The sequence below is a fragment of the Poecilia latipinna genome, unplaced genomic scaffold (genome assembly GCF_001443285.1).
Source record: "Poecilia latipinna isolate Pla-1442-1.1 unplaced genomic scaffold, P_latipinna-1.0 Scaffold1, whole genome shotgun sequence".
Taxonomy (NCBI): Eukaryota; Metazoa; Chordata; class Actinopteri; order Cyprinodontiformes; family Poeciliidae; genus Poecilia; species Poecilia latipinna.
The window spans coordinates 1,132,619-1,149,729 of NW_015112617.1; the positions used below are offsets into that span (position 1 = coordinate 1,132,619).

At 38.0% G+C, this 17,111-nt stretch overlaps 1 protein-coding gene and 1 long non-coding RNA gene across 4 annotated transcripts in view; one reads left to right on the plus strand and one right to left on the minus strand.

Annotated features, from left to right (window-relative positions):
• Positions 1–10,362, plus strand: part of cadm1b (cell adhesion molecule 1b) — a 275,050-nt gene extending 264,688 nt beyond the window's left edge. For all 3 annotated transcript variants that reach the window (XM_015037148.1, XM_015037234.1, XM_015037317.1), the window contains 2 exons: positions 6,528–6,656; positions 6,832–10,362. In XM_015037148.1, coding sequence (XP_014892634.1) covers positions 6,528–6,656; positions 6,832–6,950 — 248 coding nt within the window. In that variant the 3' untranslated portion in view covers positions 6,951–10,362. The remainder of the gene's footprint in view (positions 1–6,527; positions 6,657–6,831) is intronic.
• A 4,660-nt stretch (positions 10,363–15,022) lies between these two features.
• Positions 15,023–16,425, minus strand: LOC106947700 (uncharacterized). Its single transcript, XR_001425037.1, has 2 exons — positions 16,377–16,425; positions 15,023–15,231 (listed from the first exon to the last, which is right to left on the minus strand). It is a non-coding gene; the product is annotated as an uncharacterized LOC106947700 (long non-coding RNA).
• Positions 16,426–17,111: the final 686 nt, after the last annotated feature.

Consider the following 17,111-nt stretch of genomic DNA (forward strand, 5'->3'; position numbering starts at 1 on the left):
GAAGGATAAATGACAGTAATCATAATAAAGGACTATGCAAAGGGTGCTAATTCGGTTAAGGCTTGATTTGATTGTGACTGCGATAATATATCTGCTGGCTGTGAGCTAAATAACTGTTTTAAACACTGGCCCTGAGAAGACAATGAAGGAACGACACTGTTGAAACATGAAAGGCGAAGACATGTTTACACCGAGATATCTAATGATGTGTCTCTCAAAACCCTTTCTTTTTAGCTTAAACATAGACGGTACATAGTGAAATGTGTTGCCAAGTATACATTTATGTAGAAGGCAACCTGTTGATCAGTATATGTAAAAGGCCAACTTCAAATATTTATTTGTCAGATTAATGTGATTCCAAAATGTTTTTCCAACAAGCTTTTTCAAGAACTGCTCCGTTGTTAGTATCAAGATCCCTGATCAAAGTAAAAGAGCAAAACTCAGCTAAATTCAGTACATTAAAATATGCCTTCTGGTGATGCAAAATGTTTCCTTTTTCTGTTTTTCAGATGTAATATTCCGGTCGTGTTTTTCTCAGCTGGAAGCAGAAAATAATCAGAATCAGCAAATGTAAAGACTACAACGATGTGAAAACATTAGTATTAGTATTGGCTTTTAATGTTTCTTAGTGAATCAAGTTACTTAAATAAATTAACTTTTCAACAACGTTCTTTATTAAATATCAGAGCACAGCTGAAAATGGAACAACTTACTTGAGTTTGCTTATTTAATAAATTGAATCACTTGATATGCTACTATGAGATTCTTCATTTTATGCCACAGTGAAGTACCTGTTACCTTCAGTTGTTATGAAAATGCCATAAATATCAAAAACAGCTTAAAAGAAATCCATCTTTGTGCAGAGCCCTACCTGACAGCTTGAAAGTGGTCTCTGTCTCTTTAAGAGCCTCCTACCCTTTCGGTACGTCGTCATAGCAGTGCTTCTCCACGCCCATTGATGAAGTTCACAGCCGATCTCAGGAGGGTTGTAGTTCACACAATGAGCTGAGGCGGTGTTTGCTAATTGCTGCTGCCGCTAGTCTGGAGGAGCTGAGAGGGTGAGGGTTGCTGAGTGGAGCACACCTGAACGGTTGCCACGGGAGACCCAAGGAGTCAAAGCAACACTCTAGGTTAAAGCCCCACACCTTAACGTTTTGACGTTAGATAATCGCGACGAAAAATGCCACAGATTCACGGTTCCATGACGTGTAAAGAAATAATCTGTAAAATGATCTAAATAAGATTATTTGAAACTTAATAACCCTTTTTGGCATTCAAATTTGAGCCTAGGATCTTAATAATTCCCGGCCAAATGTAATGAATCAATGACAGCAATCTGCCTTCCTGAGCAAACGTGGAAAGAAACTGTTTTCAAATGACAATATCATACTGAAAGTGACTGGAGGTGCTTCTTTAGTTATTTTCTTATTAATATTTTCTTGTTGCTTGATTTGAACCAGCTGACTGGCAGTGATGGTGCTGCATGACTTTGTTTTATAAAGCTCCAGAAATGTCTAACATCTATGTTTTTTCTTAAAGTGTGAATATCATAATTATCATCATCACCTTTTATTCTTTGTAAAGCACTTTGGCCAATGGTAATATAAAAAAAAAAAAGTCTTGTTTGATTAACTTCAATCAGTAATTATTTAAATGTGTCATTTAATAATGATTGCATTACTTCTACATAAAGGAATTAGCTTAATTTACACTTTGGATCAGTTTTTTTAAAGTTAGCTACCTGCGCCAGATGATTAAAGGTTCAAAAAATGAGTTTATTTTACAGAATAATTCATATTCGACAGAGGTGCACATGGTAATTAAGACGTTGTTTGTCACAGTTAATTTAGGAATTGAAATGACCAAGCATAAAAAAACAAGTAAAGCTATCATATTAATGTGATAAAAAATAAACATATTATATGCAATAAATGAGAAAATTCAACACAAATTGTAATAATGACAAATTAATTACAACTTTTTCTTGACAAATTTATGAAACAATCTCAAGAAAATAATTTACAGAACAAATCAATTCACTTTTCTTAACACAAAAAAAGACAAAAAACAAAACCGTGATTATGGGACTTTAAGTCCTCAGAGAGCTGTTGAAATGTTGAAAGTTTCCCCACTGGTCCCCTTCTGCCTTCACGTGTTAATCACAGTGGAGAGTTTCCTCCGGTGATGCGATGTCACCTCTGGATTTGTTTACAGCGCGCAAACACCAAGCACTGCAGATAAAACTCACCGACAAGTTTCTGTGTCCAAATCAATACCACATATATCTGAACACATCAGCTACACTGTTAAACAAACGGTAGACCGTTTTTTCCTTCTTTCCTTCTTTCTTTCCTTCTATCTTTCTTTCCCGCTCCTACACTTGCTCCCAATAAACGGCTGGGAAAAGTTGCGGTGACGTTCGCGCGCCGTCTCGTTTGGCGATCTTCCAGACGCCCGCCGTGCTGCGGCGCGTTCAGAAACCAACGCTTTTAAGGCTGTAGCTGGTACGTCGCAGTTGTAAATTGGAATTGCTCAGCCGTGAAGGCTTACGAAGATTATTTTGTTTATCAGACATCCTCCAATAATAATAATAATAATAATAATAATAATAATAAAATCCCTGATTTACATGTTATCAGTTAAAAACCTTCTGTTTAGTTGGAACACGTCCATGTAAAATTCATGCATGGTTCACAATGACTGAAGACGGGTTCTGCCAGGTTGCTATCAGTAGTCAGTATCTTACTAGCAGTGGGTAACTGCCTGCCTCATTTTAGACAAACAGATCAGTCTTTGTCAAGCTAACTACTAATTAAAGTGAACCAAATAACTTTAGTGTGAACAATAGCTGTGTTTATGCTTGTTTACAATTGAAATCAGAGATTTATAAATGAAAAGACACAACCATTTTTTTTCACATCATCATCATAAGTCCAACTTAAACAGTAGTTGGCTAAATTATTTGTGTTTGCCAAAGAGAGAATAATTGTTTTACTCTTTTTAAACTCAAAAGTTTAAATACATTGCCTTAGTGTTTGTTAGAATTACCTTCAAACTCTAACCTTTGATTTGAACATTTTGGGTATTTTTCCTGAGTTTAGTTGCTATAGTTTGCTGGATATTTGGCTCATTTCCACTGAGTATATATACGCACTCAAACATCTAAGCTTTGTTTTACACACTTATTTTTTCTAGACTTTAGTGAATAGAAATAGTTTTTGTTATTCCATCTAATAAAGCAGAAGGTTTAGTTGGATACAATGTCTCACAGTGAGAGGAAAACCAGTTAAATAAAACAACATGACTGGTCTTAACACATGTGACTGATATTTACTGTTGTTTTAGGTGACCTGCTTGGACAGAAATTGCACTTTGAAACATAATGCAACCGACAGTCTTCACCTAAATGTTGCAGCTTCAGCCGCCTTTCTGCTGTTACTCCGTTATGTGCGGATGTTGGCATTTTTCTCCCAACTGTTGTGTCGACCAGATTGCTGATTTTGTATTAGCGAGCCGTGTTCTGGTTATGCAGGTCTCACTTTTCTCCACATAAAGGTAATCAGTTGTGATGGTGTAGCTGCACTACAGTACCGTGGCTCTCAAAATGTCTTTTTTTTTCCTTTTTTTACGCAGAGAATAGAAATATGCTTTACTGCCTCACTGTGGGGAAATTCATCAGTTGATCTTTATAGAGAGAGTTTTCATTTCTTCTGATTAGAAATGTTTTATTTTTACTTTAAACGGTGCTGTAACAGTAAAACATCATCATCCATAGACAGTGATAACTTCCCGCTAAAATCAGTGCAATGCAAAAAATTGTTTTTTGCCGGAAAACGACTTAAGCGCTTTGAAATATAGTCAAAACGCAGATTTTGATGTATTTATGTCTGATTCTGATTATGTACAGTAAGTGCGTATAAATATCCACTTGTAAACTTCTATTTCATGACCTTTCCTGCAAATTCTATAGATGATAGTTTATCCTGACCTTTAGTCTTTGACATAACTTAAACTCCCAAATTTCCTGTGTGACCAGCAACATAATAAACCCACAAGCAACAGTGAATATTTCCACATAGGAGCGCAGTGACCAGGAGACTGAGTCAGCACTCCTGGTCACTGCTGACCTTTACATTTGAAATCATCTTGCAGCACACTGAAGCCCTGTGCTTTTGGCATGCTCTGTAATTCCCTTTACAACAAAGTCGGACGTCGCGAAAACGGGCAAAAATTAGAGATTTTCGGCACGCGCCCGCGTCGGATTTTTGGGGTCATGTTTTGTCCGCTCACCCCGGCGGTAAATACAGGAATGAACAGAAAACCAGCAGTGTTCAGCAGTGTGCCTAATGCAGGCAACACGAAACGCAGCCAACCATAGCCGTTGATACTGCTGCCGTTAGGGGATTTTAAGTTATTCTCTGACATTTTTGTGATAGTGTCTTGCTGCTGACTCTGGATGAATTTTTTTTTTTTCTCTCCCCTCCCCTACTTGTTAAATCAAACTCTCCCTCGATGCGCCGAGGCAGCCAAGACCTCCGCGTGTTTCCTCCAGGATGTGTCAAGTGAAAAGACAGGGGGTGAGCAAGGTGAGGGCAGGAGGCTGGGAGGGAAAAGAAGAAGAGGAAAAAAAAAAGGGAGGGAAGATGAGACAGGACGGTGCACAGGCCATTTAGCGGGAGCATGTTCATTAGCATGGAGCACGGGCCGTTTCGTCTCCTCCGGGGTGTGTGTGTGTGTGTGTGGAGGGGGGAGCTGTGCTATCCTGACATCCTTGATACAGTAAACAAACTGCGCCTTGTACGGGCCTCGACGCGCAACAGCCGTGCCCTCCTTGTTGAAGATGAATCCATTTTAGCGGGGGCGCTCGGCTGAAACGGAACTTTTCCTATTAATTACGCTCATCGTAGGAATCGATTCTGACAAGCCGAGCTACCGAATGAGGTGTTTTTCCTTTCTTTTCTTTTTTTATTATTATTTCTCAACTTTTTTTTCCTTTTTTTTTTCTTTTCCTCTAGGTTGAGATGTGACTGCCACATCTCAGACCCTTCAAGTCGACTTATTACGCCTTTTCGTCGCGTCGAGAAATTCTGCACCCTCAGCTCGTCTTTTATCAAAATCATTCAAGTTTGGAGCATGACTGGGGAGACTGATGGAAAATTGAGCTGCTCTCTCATGCAGCACAAAGAACAGTGCAGCCATTCCCCCTCGCCCATCACTCCTCAATCAGACCCAATGTGCACAGATATAGACTATTGATAAATGCCTCTGAACTATTCTGAGACTGGAAATTTAAGGGCTTCGGAGTTTCGCCTTGTATGTCGAGCGGCGCACGGATAAATCTGGCTAAGTGCCGGACAGCGATACTCGCTGACACCTGAGGCAGTCGAGTATTTCTCGGTTTTGGGGGCAGAGGAGGGACGGACGCCGGCCGCCAATTTATCTCCAGACGCGTGTCTCTTTCTCATGATTGAGCTCTATAACTTCCAGAAATGGCCCCTTAAATCACGCCGCATCTTACAGTGTGTGAATTCTCGCCGAAATTGCAGACAGTGTCTGCCGTTTCATGGTGGAATGACTGTCTTAATATTTTCAGCGTCGCTCGCTTGAGGAGACCCCAGGGGGGATGTCTGAAAGCAAAAGTAAAAAAAAAAAATAAAAAAAAAAAAGTTAAAAACTGGAGTTCGGCAGTATGACGCGACGACAGCTCCTTCTGTTTGTACGTTTCAGTCTGCCTAAGCAACAGAAATAATTGTACAATTAAAAATCATGTTGTTTTTTTTCATATAATTCTCCTTTAAGGATAAAAGATTTTTTTAAGAACTAAGGGATGAAAAGATGATTTTTTTTTATCAATTATGAACCGAAACCCACATGATTTCTCATAACAAGAACCCTTCATATTTATTTGTGAAATGTGGAGGAAAAAAAAAACAATACAGAATAAATTAATCAAGCAAAACATCGTACTGAATCAAACCTTAAACCTGAGTATTCAGCCAGGAAATACGTCCCATTAAAAACATTTTTAACACTCTTCTTTCTGTTACTTTGTGAGAAAACAGTTTTTACTGATAAGACAGAACTTTTCACAAATTTTGACCACTTGTTTGCACGATCTCTTTAGATCGCCCACAGTCTTGGGTTTATGTTGTTTTCTCCTCTGTTGGTTTTCTACAGGACAGATTTTCATGACCCAAGAAATATACTCAATATAAATGTCTTACGCGAGGTTACGCCCCTGCAGTAAGACATTATATAACTTAAAGGCTTTTCACACGTTTCTACCAGAGGTGCCAAGTGGTGTGAAAGCAGCTGTGTATGTTCAGAATATTCCTCCTCTCTTTAAAGTTTTCTGGTTTGCTCACTCTAACGTTGGCTTGGCACTCTGATGGCCAGAAAACCACGTGTGTGTGGGCTGCACTTTTACCACAGTTCTCAAGCTGAGATTGTATCAAACCACGATATTAACTTTTGGTTATTGTGTTTTTTTTTGTTGTTGTTTTTTTTTTTTACTTTGTTTTGCCAAGACTCCAGAGCCGGTGAGGGCGCGCCGCAGAAAATCGACCACGCCGTCATCGGTGGAGTGGTCGCCGTTGTGATGTTTGCCATCCTCTGCGCGCTCATTGTGCTCGGCCGGTACTTTGCTAGACACAAAGGTAAGCCAGCGCCGCCACGCTTGCTCGCGAACACATTGTTGAGAGTTTAAGTGCTTTATTTGAAAATGGAGTGCAGCAGAGTTGAAGAGAAAAGGTGGAGAGGCGGAGCGCGCCGGGCGCTAATTCGTTTGTCCCCCTTTTTTTTTTTCTTTTTTTTTTTTTTTTTTTTTTCCAGGAACTTACTTCCCGCATGAAGCCAAGGGGGCGGACGATGCGGCCGACGCCGACACAGCAATCATCAACGCAGAGGGGGGCCACAACAACACAGACGAGAAGAAGGAGTACTACATCTAAACCAGACGGGCCTGAAGTGATGGTTGGGGACGCGGTGGGAGCACTGCGTCCAGCGTTGACTGGGTAGTAGGACGGCTTGGGTTAGGGTAAAAGAAGAAGGGGAGAGGAGGAGGGAAGTAGGAATGGCGTAGCCGCGTGGGAAGAAGAGGCGTCGTTTAGTCTCCTGTCCGACCCTTCCTTGGACTGCCGGGTCCTATTCTGTACAGTATAATTATTTTACAGACAATTTTGTGCCTTGTTCTATTTCTTTTGTCGGTTCGTTGGTTTCTATTCACATGCTTGTTGGATTGGATTCTTTCTCCACGTGCTCTACTTGATCCTTTGTTGCGTTTGGCTTTCAGAGGAGATAGAAAGGGGTCTGGTGTTTGTCAATGTGTGCTACAACTAGCTTTTAGCTCATGTAACCAGATATACGAGAGGCCAGCTCACTCACACTTTAGTTCACTTTTTTTTTTTTCCTCTTTCTCTCCAGTTGCTTATTAAATGAAACCCAGTATCGACATGTTTCTCCCCACTGGGTCAAAGTCCTGTGGTGCCTCCCAAGTTCATCACATTTAGATGCAGGTCTGATTGGTTTTGACGATTACCTGCACACACACACACACACACGCACACCCACCCACATACACACACACACACACAACCCCCCTTCAAATTCAGACTCATTGTTGATTACTTGCGTAACCGTTTTGAGTACTCATGCCTTTCTTTGAATGTATTTGCTAAAGGAGTAAGTAAGAGTCACATGCATGTGTATATGGGGTTTAAAATCTAGTTGTGAGATGCAACCGATTCCTCAAAAGCTCCCAGATCCAGACACAAACGCAGAACTTTATTTTGAACCACATTCCTAAAAAGTCTTGAGCAGCTACCGTTTCTGAAACGTCTTACTATATTCATCAGATTTATTCGATAAACTCTCCAATGTCAGTGGTACCTAATTCCATCCATATCTGCAATCGATGCCATGTTGTTTCTACAAAGGGATGTTTAAATATATATATATTTTTTTTCTTCTTTTGTCCCCAGGGTTAATCAAGATGAAGTATTTGCCAATACAGAGTTTTGATCTAATACTTGCATTTCTTTACAGCCAGATTTGAGTTGCACACTGCCTATCTCTAGTAAAATAAAGTTCAAATGCATGCCGTGTATGTAACGTACATCTCAGTAGGTCTACAGAAGTTTGAAGTGCTTAAGTTGACCAACTATCTTTCTCCCATATCGCCCATGCCATGAGGACCAGCGACTGCACAAAGTAAAATCCTAATTAAATAAGGCTAAGTTTTCTTATTCAGCTCAGGTCAGGAGGGGTGGATGTACCACGAAAAAACGGAATAAAAACCTTTATTTTCCACCACATCAGTGGGCTGGTCACCCAGAGTGGTAAATTGAATCGCTGTGCAGTTGTTTCTGCCTCATCGCTGTCACTTTGAATCTTTTCTACTTGTAGTTTCCTGTTGGAGTTAGCATCATCTCGAGAAATACTTGAACTGCCAAGTTTGGGGGATACAGCTGATCAATTTTTGTTTTCCGCTAAAAGATAGCTGCTGACTGCAAACCTTTCTTCACAACATTTAATCCTGGCCTGTATAGTAAGGCGAGAACATGAACAGCTGAGAGCAACTCTGACTTAATGGTTAAAAACCATAATCAGAATCCCAGACCAACGCTTGGGATCGGATCGGCGGTGTCCCTCGATTTTGAGAAAGTAATCATCTGAATCTGTGTTTTCATCTGTTGAACCTTTCATCTCCTGCTTTATGAGTCAGTTGTTGGTTGTTTTTCTTTGTTGTAAAATTGTCGGTTTCATTTGAAAAGTTAGTCTTTATCCTCTTACCGTACCCAACTTTATTTAATATTAATCCTGGAGTCTGTCAGGTTTAGTTTACAGAGGCATTTGCCAGCTGTATTAATACCACAGCAGACTGCATCTTCTCAAATACATTTCTGGAAGATAGTTATCTTCTAAGCGACACTAATGTGCCATGACAGTGAGGCAAAGGTTGTTCAGTTTCTTTCATTTTCGTGTTTTTGTCTGATATTGACAAAGAAATGTGTATGAAGCAACAGATAGTGAAAGGTTAAGATTTCTGGAAAGACACTTTTCTGTAAGAGACTGACACTGTAATATTTAGTAGTATCAAATATGTATATATTAGACCTTAAATACATTAGCAAAATTATTCTAATTAGCTGTAACAAGTAGCTACCTATTTAAGTAGCAAATTAGGATATGTATCTAAATTAGCTAAGCAGAAAACTCAGTAAATCAGCTAGCTAATTTAAGTACATATATTCGAGCTAATTTAGTTAAAAAGGCAAAGGAGCTGTTTAGCTAAATTAGCTACACAACCTGAATACCTGATTAGCTAATAATAATAAATAATAACAATAAAATAATAATAGTAACACAGTTTGGTAGTTTTCTAAATCATCACTTTAGCTAATTAAACTTAACTAGCTAAAGTGATTTATGTTTGACCTATTGAGCAGATTATTTTAATAAAATTAGCTTAGCAGCTAATTTTGCCATCAACGTAGCTAACTAAAGTAAATAAGCTGCTTAACTATCCATCCACATTGCCTATAGGCTACACGCTAACACCAGATGTGTTAGCTAACTCGCCTACACTCTTAAACATCATTTATTTTGTTGGCTTATAAAGTCCGACTTCACCCAAGTATTGCGTCATGCTAAAACAGACAGCTAGCAGTTCTTTGCTAGCTTAAAATATCTCCCATTTTCATATTTCCATTCCATGCCGACGAATGGCACCAAATATTATGAGTCTTTGTGCATATTCCATAAAGAAAGTTGGAAAGTCTTCTCTACAAAATGTCCCTCCTTATCTGCTGGAAGAAAACAATACTGATGTCACTCTTTCAGTTAAATAAAAACACAAAAACTACATTTAGCTTTGAAGTCCTTGCCGAGCCATTTTTGTTTCTTATGCTGTTGTTGTGCTTGTTGGTTTCCGATTTATAAGACCTTTCAGTCACTGCAAGTATGAGTCCATTAAATTTTCCTCTGTGCAAATACTTTATCTTTGGGCTTTCTTTGATAACTTCTAAGGCCAAAAGATTTCACTTGGGGAAGCTCCTATTTTAGTTTTTTGTTTTTGTTTAGTTTTTTTCTGTCATCTTGTAGCCTCAAACCGCAGAGAAATGGCATAGTGCTACAATTTATCTCTCCTTTTCATTAACCCCAATCAAACAGTGTGAACTTTACACATTCTACGCCTCTTCGACTCACAGCTAGAAGAGCAAAACTTGTTTGGCAATTAGCAGGACACTTTATTGTATTGCCTGAAGAAGAAGAAGATGAGTAAGGAAAAAATAAAAAAAAGACCAGATAAAAACAAATAACCACTGCCTTAAACAGACCTCTTGATACGTGCGATAATAAAATAAAAAAATGAATAAAGAATAAAGTGAAGGACATATTGTAGTGCCTTCTTCTGATCTCCAGGCATATGGTTAGAATCATACTCTTAGCTTGTACATATATCTGTCCTTTCTAACTTTCAGGCCAATACTCAGCCAAGTTCTCTGTTCATGCACTATAAAGTCACATCCTGGTTTTTGGATCTAAATGATAAATAAATCAAATTCATTCATTTTGAAAATAAAATATGTTGAGATCATTTTTGGTGATTTTTTTTTTTTGTGCAGTGGGGCCAGTATTTATAAGAGCAAAATTCAATTTGGCCTTAAGTATTTGTTGGTCGCCTTTACTGTGTTTGCTATTTATTTGAATATTTCCTGGGTGAAGGCTAAGCAGCTTTCAGAGAGGAATCCAGTGCTAAAGGCTAGATAATAAGCTAGAATAAAAACAAATTAATATATCTCTCTCTCTTTTTGTTGTTGTTTCTAGATTGTGGAGGTGCGGTGTCATGGAAACAGCTATGCGCATGACAAATGTTATTCTGGGCTTTGATATTTATCTTAAATGGTAACTGTCGCTTTTGATGGATTAACTTTGAGAAAGGCTGTGGTGGGGGGAGGGGGGGATCATTTTATTCCAATTTTTCATTTATGTTTCTTACATGATGTGTAGTATATATATTTTTTCCTTCACTCTCTCAGGTTCATGAGTGTTATTATAGTTGTGTTTTTATTTTTTTGCATCTCAGGTAGATTGCAAATTTTAAGCCCCGAGTATATATATAGGTACATATATATATATGCTGTAGTACCACAGGTATCGGAAGACGTAACGAAAATCACAAGATGTACATGTTCCTCTCAGTTGTACATGTTTCTGTGTTTAATATGGTGCACTGTTACGGTAAATGTTAAATATTATTTTGCATAGGCCTAGTTCACAAAGAAAACTAGATTTGTTAAGCAGCTGAAAACGATGTACAGTCGGTGTTAACGAAGTCACGACGATGTTCTCGACACTTCTTCTTCTTCCACCGTTGCGTTCTGCTCATGCGGTGCGGGTCAGTTAGTAACCCTAGGATATTCTCACAGCCCTCAAGCATCTGTTTTGCATCATGCATCGCTTTTCTTATTTAGAAGATATGGTGTATTTACTGTGACATGAAGTTTTATGAATGATCTGTAACCTCTTGGATATTTGGACGAAACTCATGTTTTTAAAGCCTGGGGAGGGAGGAAGAGACCTGTGGGGGAGATGATGGTTTTTAAACCCCTAGATTGGTTGTTTAGGTTGTTGAATCTTGAATTTAATTTTTTTAATATTTTTTTTTGTTCCCAAGTGATGTTTTGTTTTCTTGTTTCTTTTTTTTGTTTTTTGTTTTTGTGTGTGTGTGTGTGTAGTAAAGAGGATGTTTTTTTGTTTTTTGTTTTCATTTGACCATACATATTTTGTATTGGTTCATGCCAACATTTTTACAAAAGAAAAAAAAAATCTGAAGAGTACTTGTCTTAATAAAAAGATATCAATGTTTAAAACGGTGTGCAGCTGTCGTTTGTTTAAAATAACGCTTCCACTCGTGATCACTTTAGAGGTTAGGAGTCAAATTGCACTAAAGTTTGTGTTAAAATGGCTGAATTCTAGAAACGGGTGTAGATCTTCACATTCTTAACGTCGCTTTAATTTCCATATTCTAGTTAGGACCAAAACGTTCAGAAAGATTTGTTCAATTTTAGTAAAGCCAAAGCGATGTTGGCTGTTCAACAACATAATAATGTAGATTATTTTATTTACAAACCCAAACATTAGCTGTATAAATTATGGTTTTTCTGCAAATAACTGATCTAATAATTTTAATTTCAATTCACTGGTTTATTTATACAGCTCCAATTCACAACAAATCTTGTCTCGAGTCACTTTACAAAAAACAAAAAAAATACATTTTAGTTTAATATCTCATACATTCCCCTGGTTATAACAGCACAGCATGCTCAGTTAATTACTCGACATGGTTTTAAAAAATGTAGAACGTTGATGACTTTACAGCAATCCCTCAAATCGGGGACGCATGAGGAAGACCTCCCCTTTAACAGGAAGAAACGTATTCCACCTCAAATCTTTTATATTATCAAACAACTTTTTAATATCAAAGACAATATGAATAAATCTGTTTTTTAAAGCTGCTTTTAAATGCTTTAAATTCCTAAGTGAAAACAAAACCTTTCCAAACCAAGCGTGGCCTTGTGATATTTGCTAAATTATGAATTAACTCCTCAGTTTAGTCAGCTCAGTTAAATTTTTTTAATGCCATACAGGCCTGGTTGCTGCCAAACTTGTAGAATTAAATTAAAAAGAAAAAATCCCTCGATCTGTAACAATTTAAGCAAGCGTTTAGGCACCTTCGAATGGTTGCCGTGGGAGACTCAGGGGTTCCTCAGACATGCATGAATGAATCAAAGCAACACTTTGTGATGATGGAATCACATTATAACATGATGTAAAGCACGAAACGTCTCGCTTAAGTAACATCTCCCCCTAAACATTGACATAAAAATATAAGTAGAAGAACTCTGTTAGGAATCTAATACATGATAATAATTGTAATGCTCTAATCCTCAGTGTTGCACTGGCTTAACCAACTTCTGGATCCTGTGATCATTCAGATTTCCTCTGCCTGTTTAGGTTTTGCTTCAAAATCAACATTTCTGATGTCGCCTCCCGACAGCTTGGCTTCACGTTGCCGTCTTGTAATTGTTACAGGTTGATCACCCTGGAGCTGGTCAGTGGCTGAGTTTTTGTGATTTTCATCTTTTTTGTAAATCCTGGTTTTGGTTTCTAAGCATTCGAGATATTTTTAGCTGAGCAGACTATCATTTTATATATATATATATATATATATATATATATATATATATATATATATATATATATATATATAATTTTCACCTCCAATCAACTTCCTTTCAACCTTGTTTTCCCAAATATCTGGATTGAAATCGGTTTCCTCTGCTTTTCATCGCTTTAATAAAACAACCACCATCTTGAACAGGTTTTGCATTTGGCCGCCTTTTTGCCACCCGCTTCTCTTTCTTTGAACTTCCACGGCATTATTTTAAACGCAAACCCTTGAATTAACGACTCAGCCGTGCGGACGCCGTGACTCTTGGTTTCCTCTCACTCCGCTGCGCTCGCCGCTAAATTATTCACCATTCGAGAGCGAAGAACTTGAGCGGGACTCGGTAACGAAGAGTCTCGAACCATGTCTGAGTCTTTCTCAGGGCGGGAGCAGGTGGAACGTTTGGCCTCGTATTTGTTGTCAAATTCACTTTGCTTGTTTAACAAGGTAAAAAAAAAAAAAGCATTAGGTTGGATTGAACATTTTCACTTCATTCTGCCCTCCTGGTGCTTGTCAAATTTACAACAAAAAAAAAAGAAAGAAAAAGAGGGAGAGAGAGCTTTTGACATGCAGGAAAAATATTGTACCGCTGTCGATTGGATGTTGGTGAATGGCAGCGGCGGCAGCAATCTGGGCTCCCATCGGTGACTGACAAGCTCGTTGTGGCGCAGATAGAGGCGAGAAACGTTTTAAACGACATGATGACTGACACCGACAGGCTCAGGGGCCCTGTTAAAATTTCCAGCTGAACACTGGATGCCGGTGATTTGACAAATTGATAGGCGTTTTGGGGAACAAGACCTAATTCATAACCATAAGCTATTCTGTCATCATAATTCTGTCAGTACCGCCATTTCCCATTACTTTTAAGTGATCCGTTCCAGGTAAAGGTCAATAACATTATTCAAACTTTAATGGGAGTAGTCTAACCTTCAAAAACCAGCCACTTTTCTCTCTTATTCACACAATCATTTGACTGTAATGCTTCTCTCGAGGAGCATTAAATAGCTGCACAAAGACCGAGTCCCTTTGTGAATTGTGATGACTTCAGATTTGTATCTTTTTTTTTTTTTTTTAGTTTAACACAAAGTTACATGCAGCCCTGGTTAAGATGTGCTGAATGCCTTAGAATAAATTAATCTTTTTTGGGACATTAGGATCGTCTACCACTGGAAAAAAATGTATTTATCCGTCCTTTTATTGGTGGAAAACCTAAACAATAAAGTAAGAGGTTTAAAACATTTTTCTTCAAAGTATTGAAACCTCAGACTATTTCTATAAAATAAATTCAACTGAACCATTTTGTAATTTAAACTTATTCGGCGTTTAAACTTTTAGAGATATTTTTTTTCATTCGTGAACGTTGTTAGAACAAATAAATGTAAATGAAACTCGACGTCGGTGTAGAGAGCTGCTACGGCATGAAATGTGACGACGCAGAGACAATCAAAACAGTCAAAGAAACTAGCGTCGCTCTCCACACGTATAAAAACATAGTTATCTATATTTATTTTAAAAAAATAAATGTATCTTTTGCTGCAGAAGCTTAATCTATATACAAAAAAAAATGTAGAACAATCTAACTTTTTGAGACATTTATTCTTTGGGACAGAGACCATCAGCGGCTAAAATAATTTGTAAACATGTCAACGTCGTTCTCATCAATTCTGCTTTTAAGGTTTCTCCTGAAATGAAATTCACACTTGATTTCAGTAAAATGTAAAACAACCCAGACAAGCCAAGTGCTTAAATTAGATTATGTGTAATAAGGTGGCATTGTGGAGAAAATAACTGTTCTGTTTTTAATGTAGTACAAATTGAAATAATCCACTCAAACACAAAAGCCAACTCTGCTGCTGAAGGGGAAAAAAAAATATGTTGAACTTTGTTTAAAGTCGGCACCAGCAGAACCCTGGAGGCGGGAACGTTACGGTCCGAACTGTTTCTTATTACAGGAAGTGATGCGTGGAGAGATGGACCAGGAAGTTCCTGATGGGAACCTGAAGACAAAACAAGAGCAGACGTCCAAGAAAGATTGTAGTCCAAGACACAGAGCCAAGGAAACACAGAGTACAGGACTCCAGGAACCCTTGAGGTTTGAAAACTGTTTGTGTGGGGGAAGAAAAAGGTGAAAATAACATCTTGACAATGCAGGAGTTAATACCAAAAATGCTTTTGTGCAAACAATTTGTCAAATTCCAGCAAGTCTTTTCAAGATGTGTCCACATGGCAATGCAATTTTTTTGGCTCAGAACTTAATTTGTGGTATAATTTGCTTTCATAACTGTTAGTTATTTTCACAATTTGTGCTTTTTTTCTCTCTCTTTACGTTCTTTTTGTAAAGAGAGCATAAAGAGAAAGGAGAACAAGCATTCAAGTGACGCAGAAGGAAATAGCTACAAGTAATGGCCACTTGTCTAAATTTGCACTAAATTAAAAGGAATAGTTCTAAAGAATAAAATAATTGCTCCTGCAACAAACAAGGCTGGGGGAGGAATTACATTGTTCTGGCCTCCATACCCACAGGAGGGGAAAAAAGAATTAAATCCAAAGTTCACGAATGTAGCTGCAAAGAGTGTAACTATTTATTTAATTGTTTATTTATTTAATAAATAATTACTTTGTTTCAGGGCTGCCGATAACAGCGGTGCCGCTGGTGCAATCTGAATTACTAATACATTTTTTTAAAAAGTAGTTGCATTTTCCTGTTGGTGGCTGTCCAGACACAGCCAGCGTCTGATGTTTCAGATTAATATTACTAATCCTATTTAAATGTTCAATTTTAATTTGGAATGACATGTTTAAGTATAATTAGCACAATGGGGAAATTAAGAGTGGACGAATGTCTGAGCGTGGCCTGTTTAGCTGACTAATTAATTGATTAAGATTGATGGCATGTACCACTTGGCTTGGCTGAGGTATAATTAAATGTAGCAGGAATAACTAGTGAGAATGAACAAAGGCAAAATGCAGCCAGGTCTGACTCAACATCCCTGCTATTTGGTTAAAAAAAAATAATAATAAACTTTCTAACACTTTGTTTTTTTCTCTCATTAATAAGTTATCAAAGAAGAATAAATGTTGACAGATTGTCAAACTTTTGTTCGGTTTATTCTAAGGGCAGCTGAAATGCCTTTTTACTCACCAAGACGAGACAATCTGTAGATTTTTGTCTCTCTTTGACAGAAGCCAGCTGAAGTTTGTTGCAACAACGTCTCGACTGGCGAAATATGAAACAATAATTATTCATTTCAAAACTTTTTCTAGAGAGATTCTTCCTGAAAACACAAACAAACCTGTTTAAAAAAACTCATTCCATCTTTTTTTTACTTGCTAATCTTTGCAGGTCTCCTGACATTCTCTGCAGAAACCTGCTTGCATAAAAACGCACGGCTAGACTTATACTTTGTTGAAGTAGTAGTTTTGATTATATTTTCGTCATTCATTCTTCTTGGGGTTGCACCCGTCATCGCATGCAGTGAATTTATGACATTTGCTCATTTGTATCCAGTAGCACAAACCATATTTTTGTGGGGTTTTTTAATATTTTTTTTCACAGAGGTTAGACAGGATCTTATTGTACAAAGGAAGCAGTCAGGATTAGAGTATGAAACATTCCAAAACATTGCATTAAAATCATTAAAATTCCTTCTCTGAGAGTCTCTCAGTAGATCGAGGTCATGCTGCACTTTGTCCCATTTCTGGGCAAGATCTGAGTCCGAACGGATCCCCTAACCCAGAGGTTCCCAAACTGTGGGACACGTCCCCTAGGGGGGGGCACTGTTTCATTGCAGGGGGGGCGCGGGAAGCCGTCTGGATGAAAAAAAAAAAAAACATGAACACTGTATGCGCTGGGCTTACCTTACCTTAGAATGGCCAA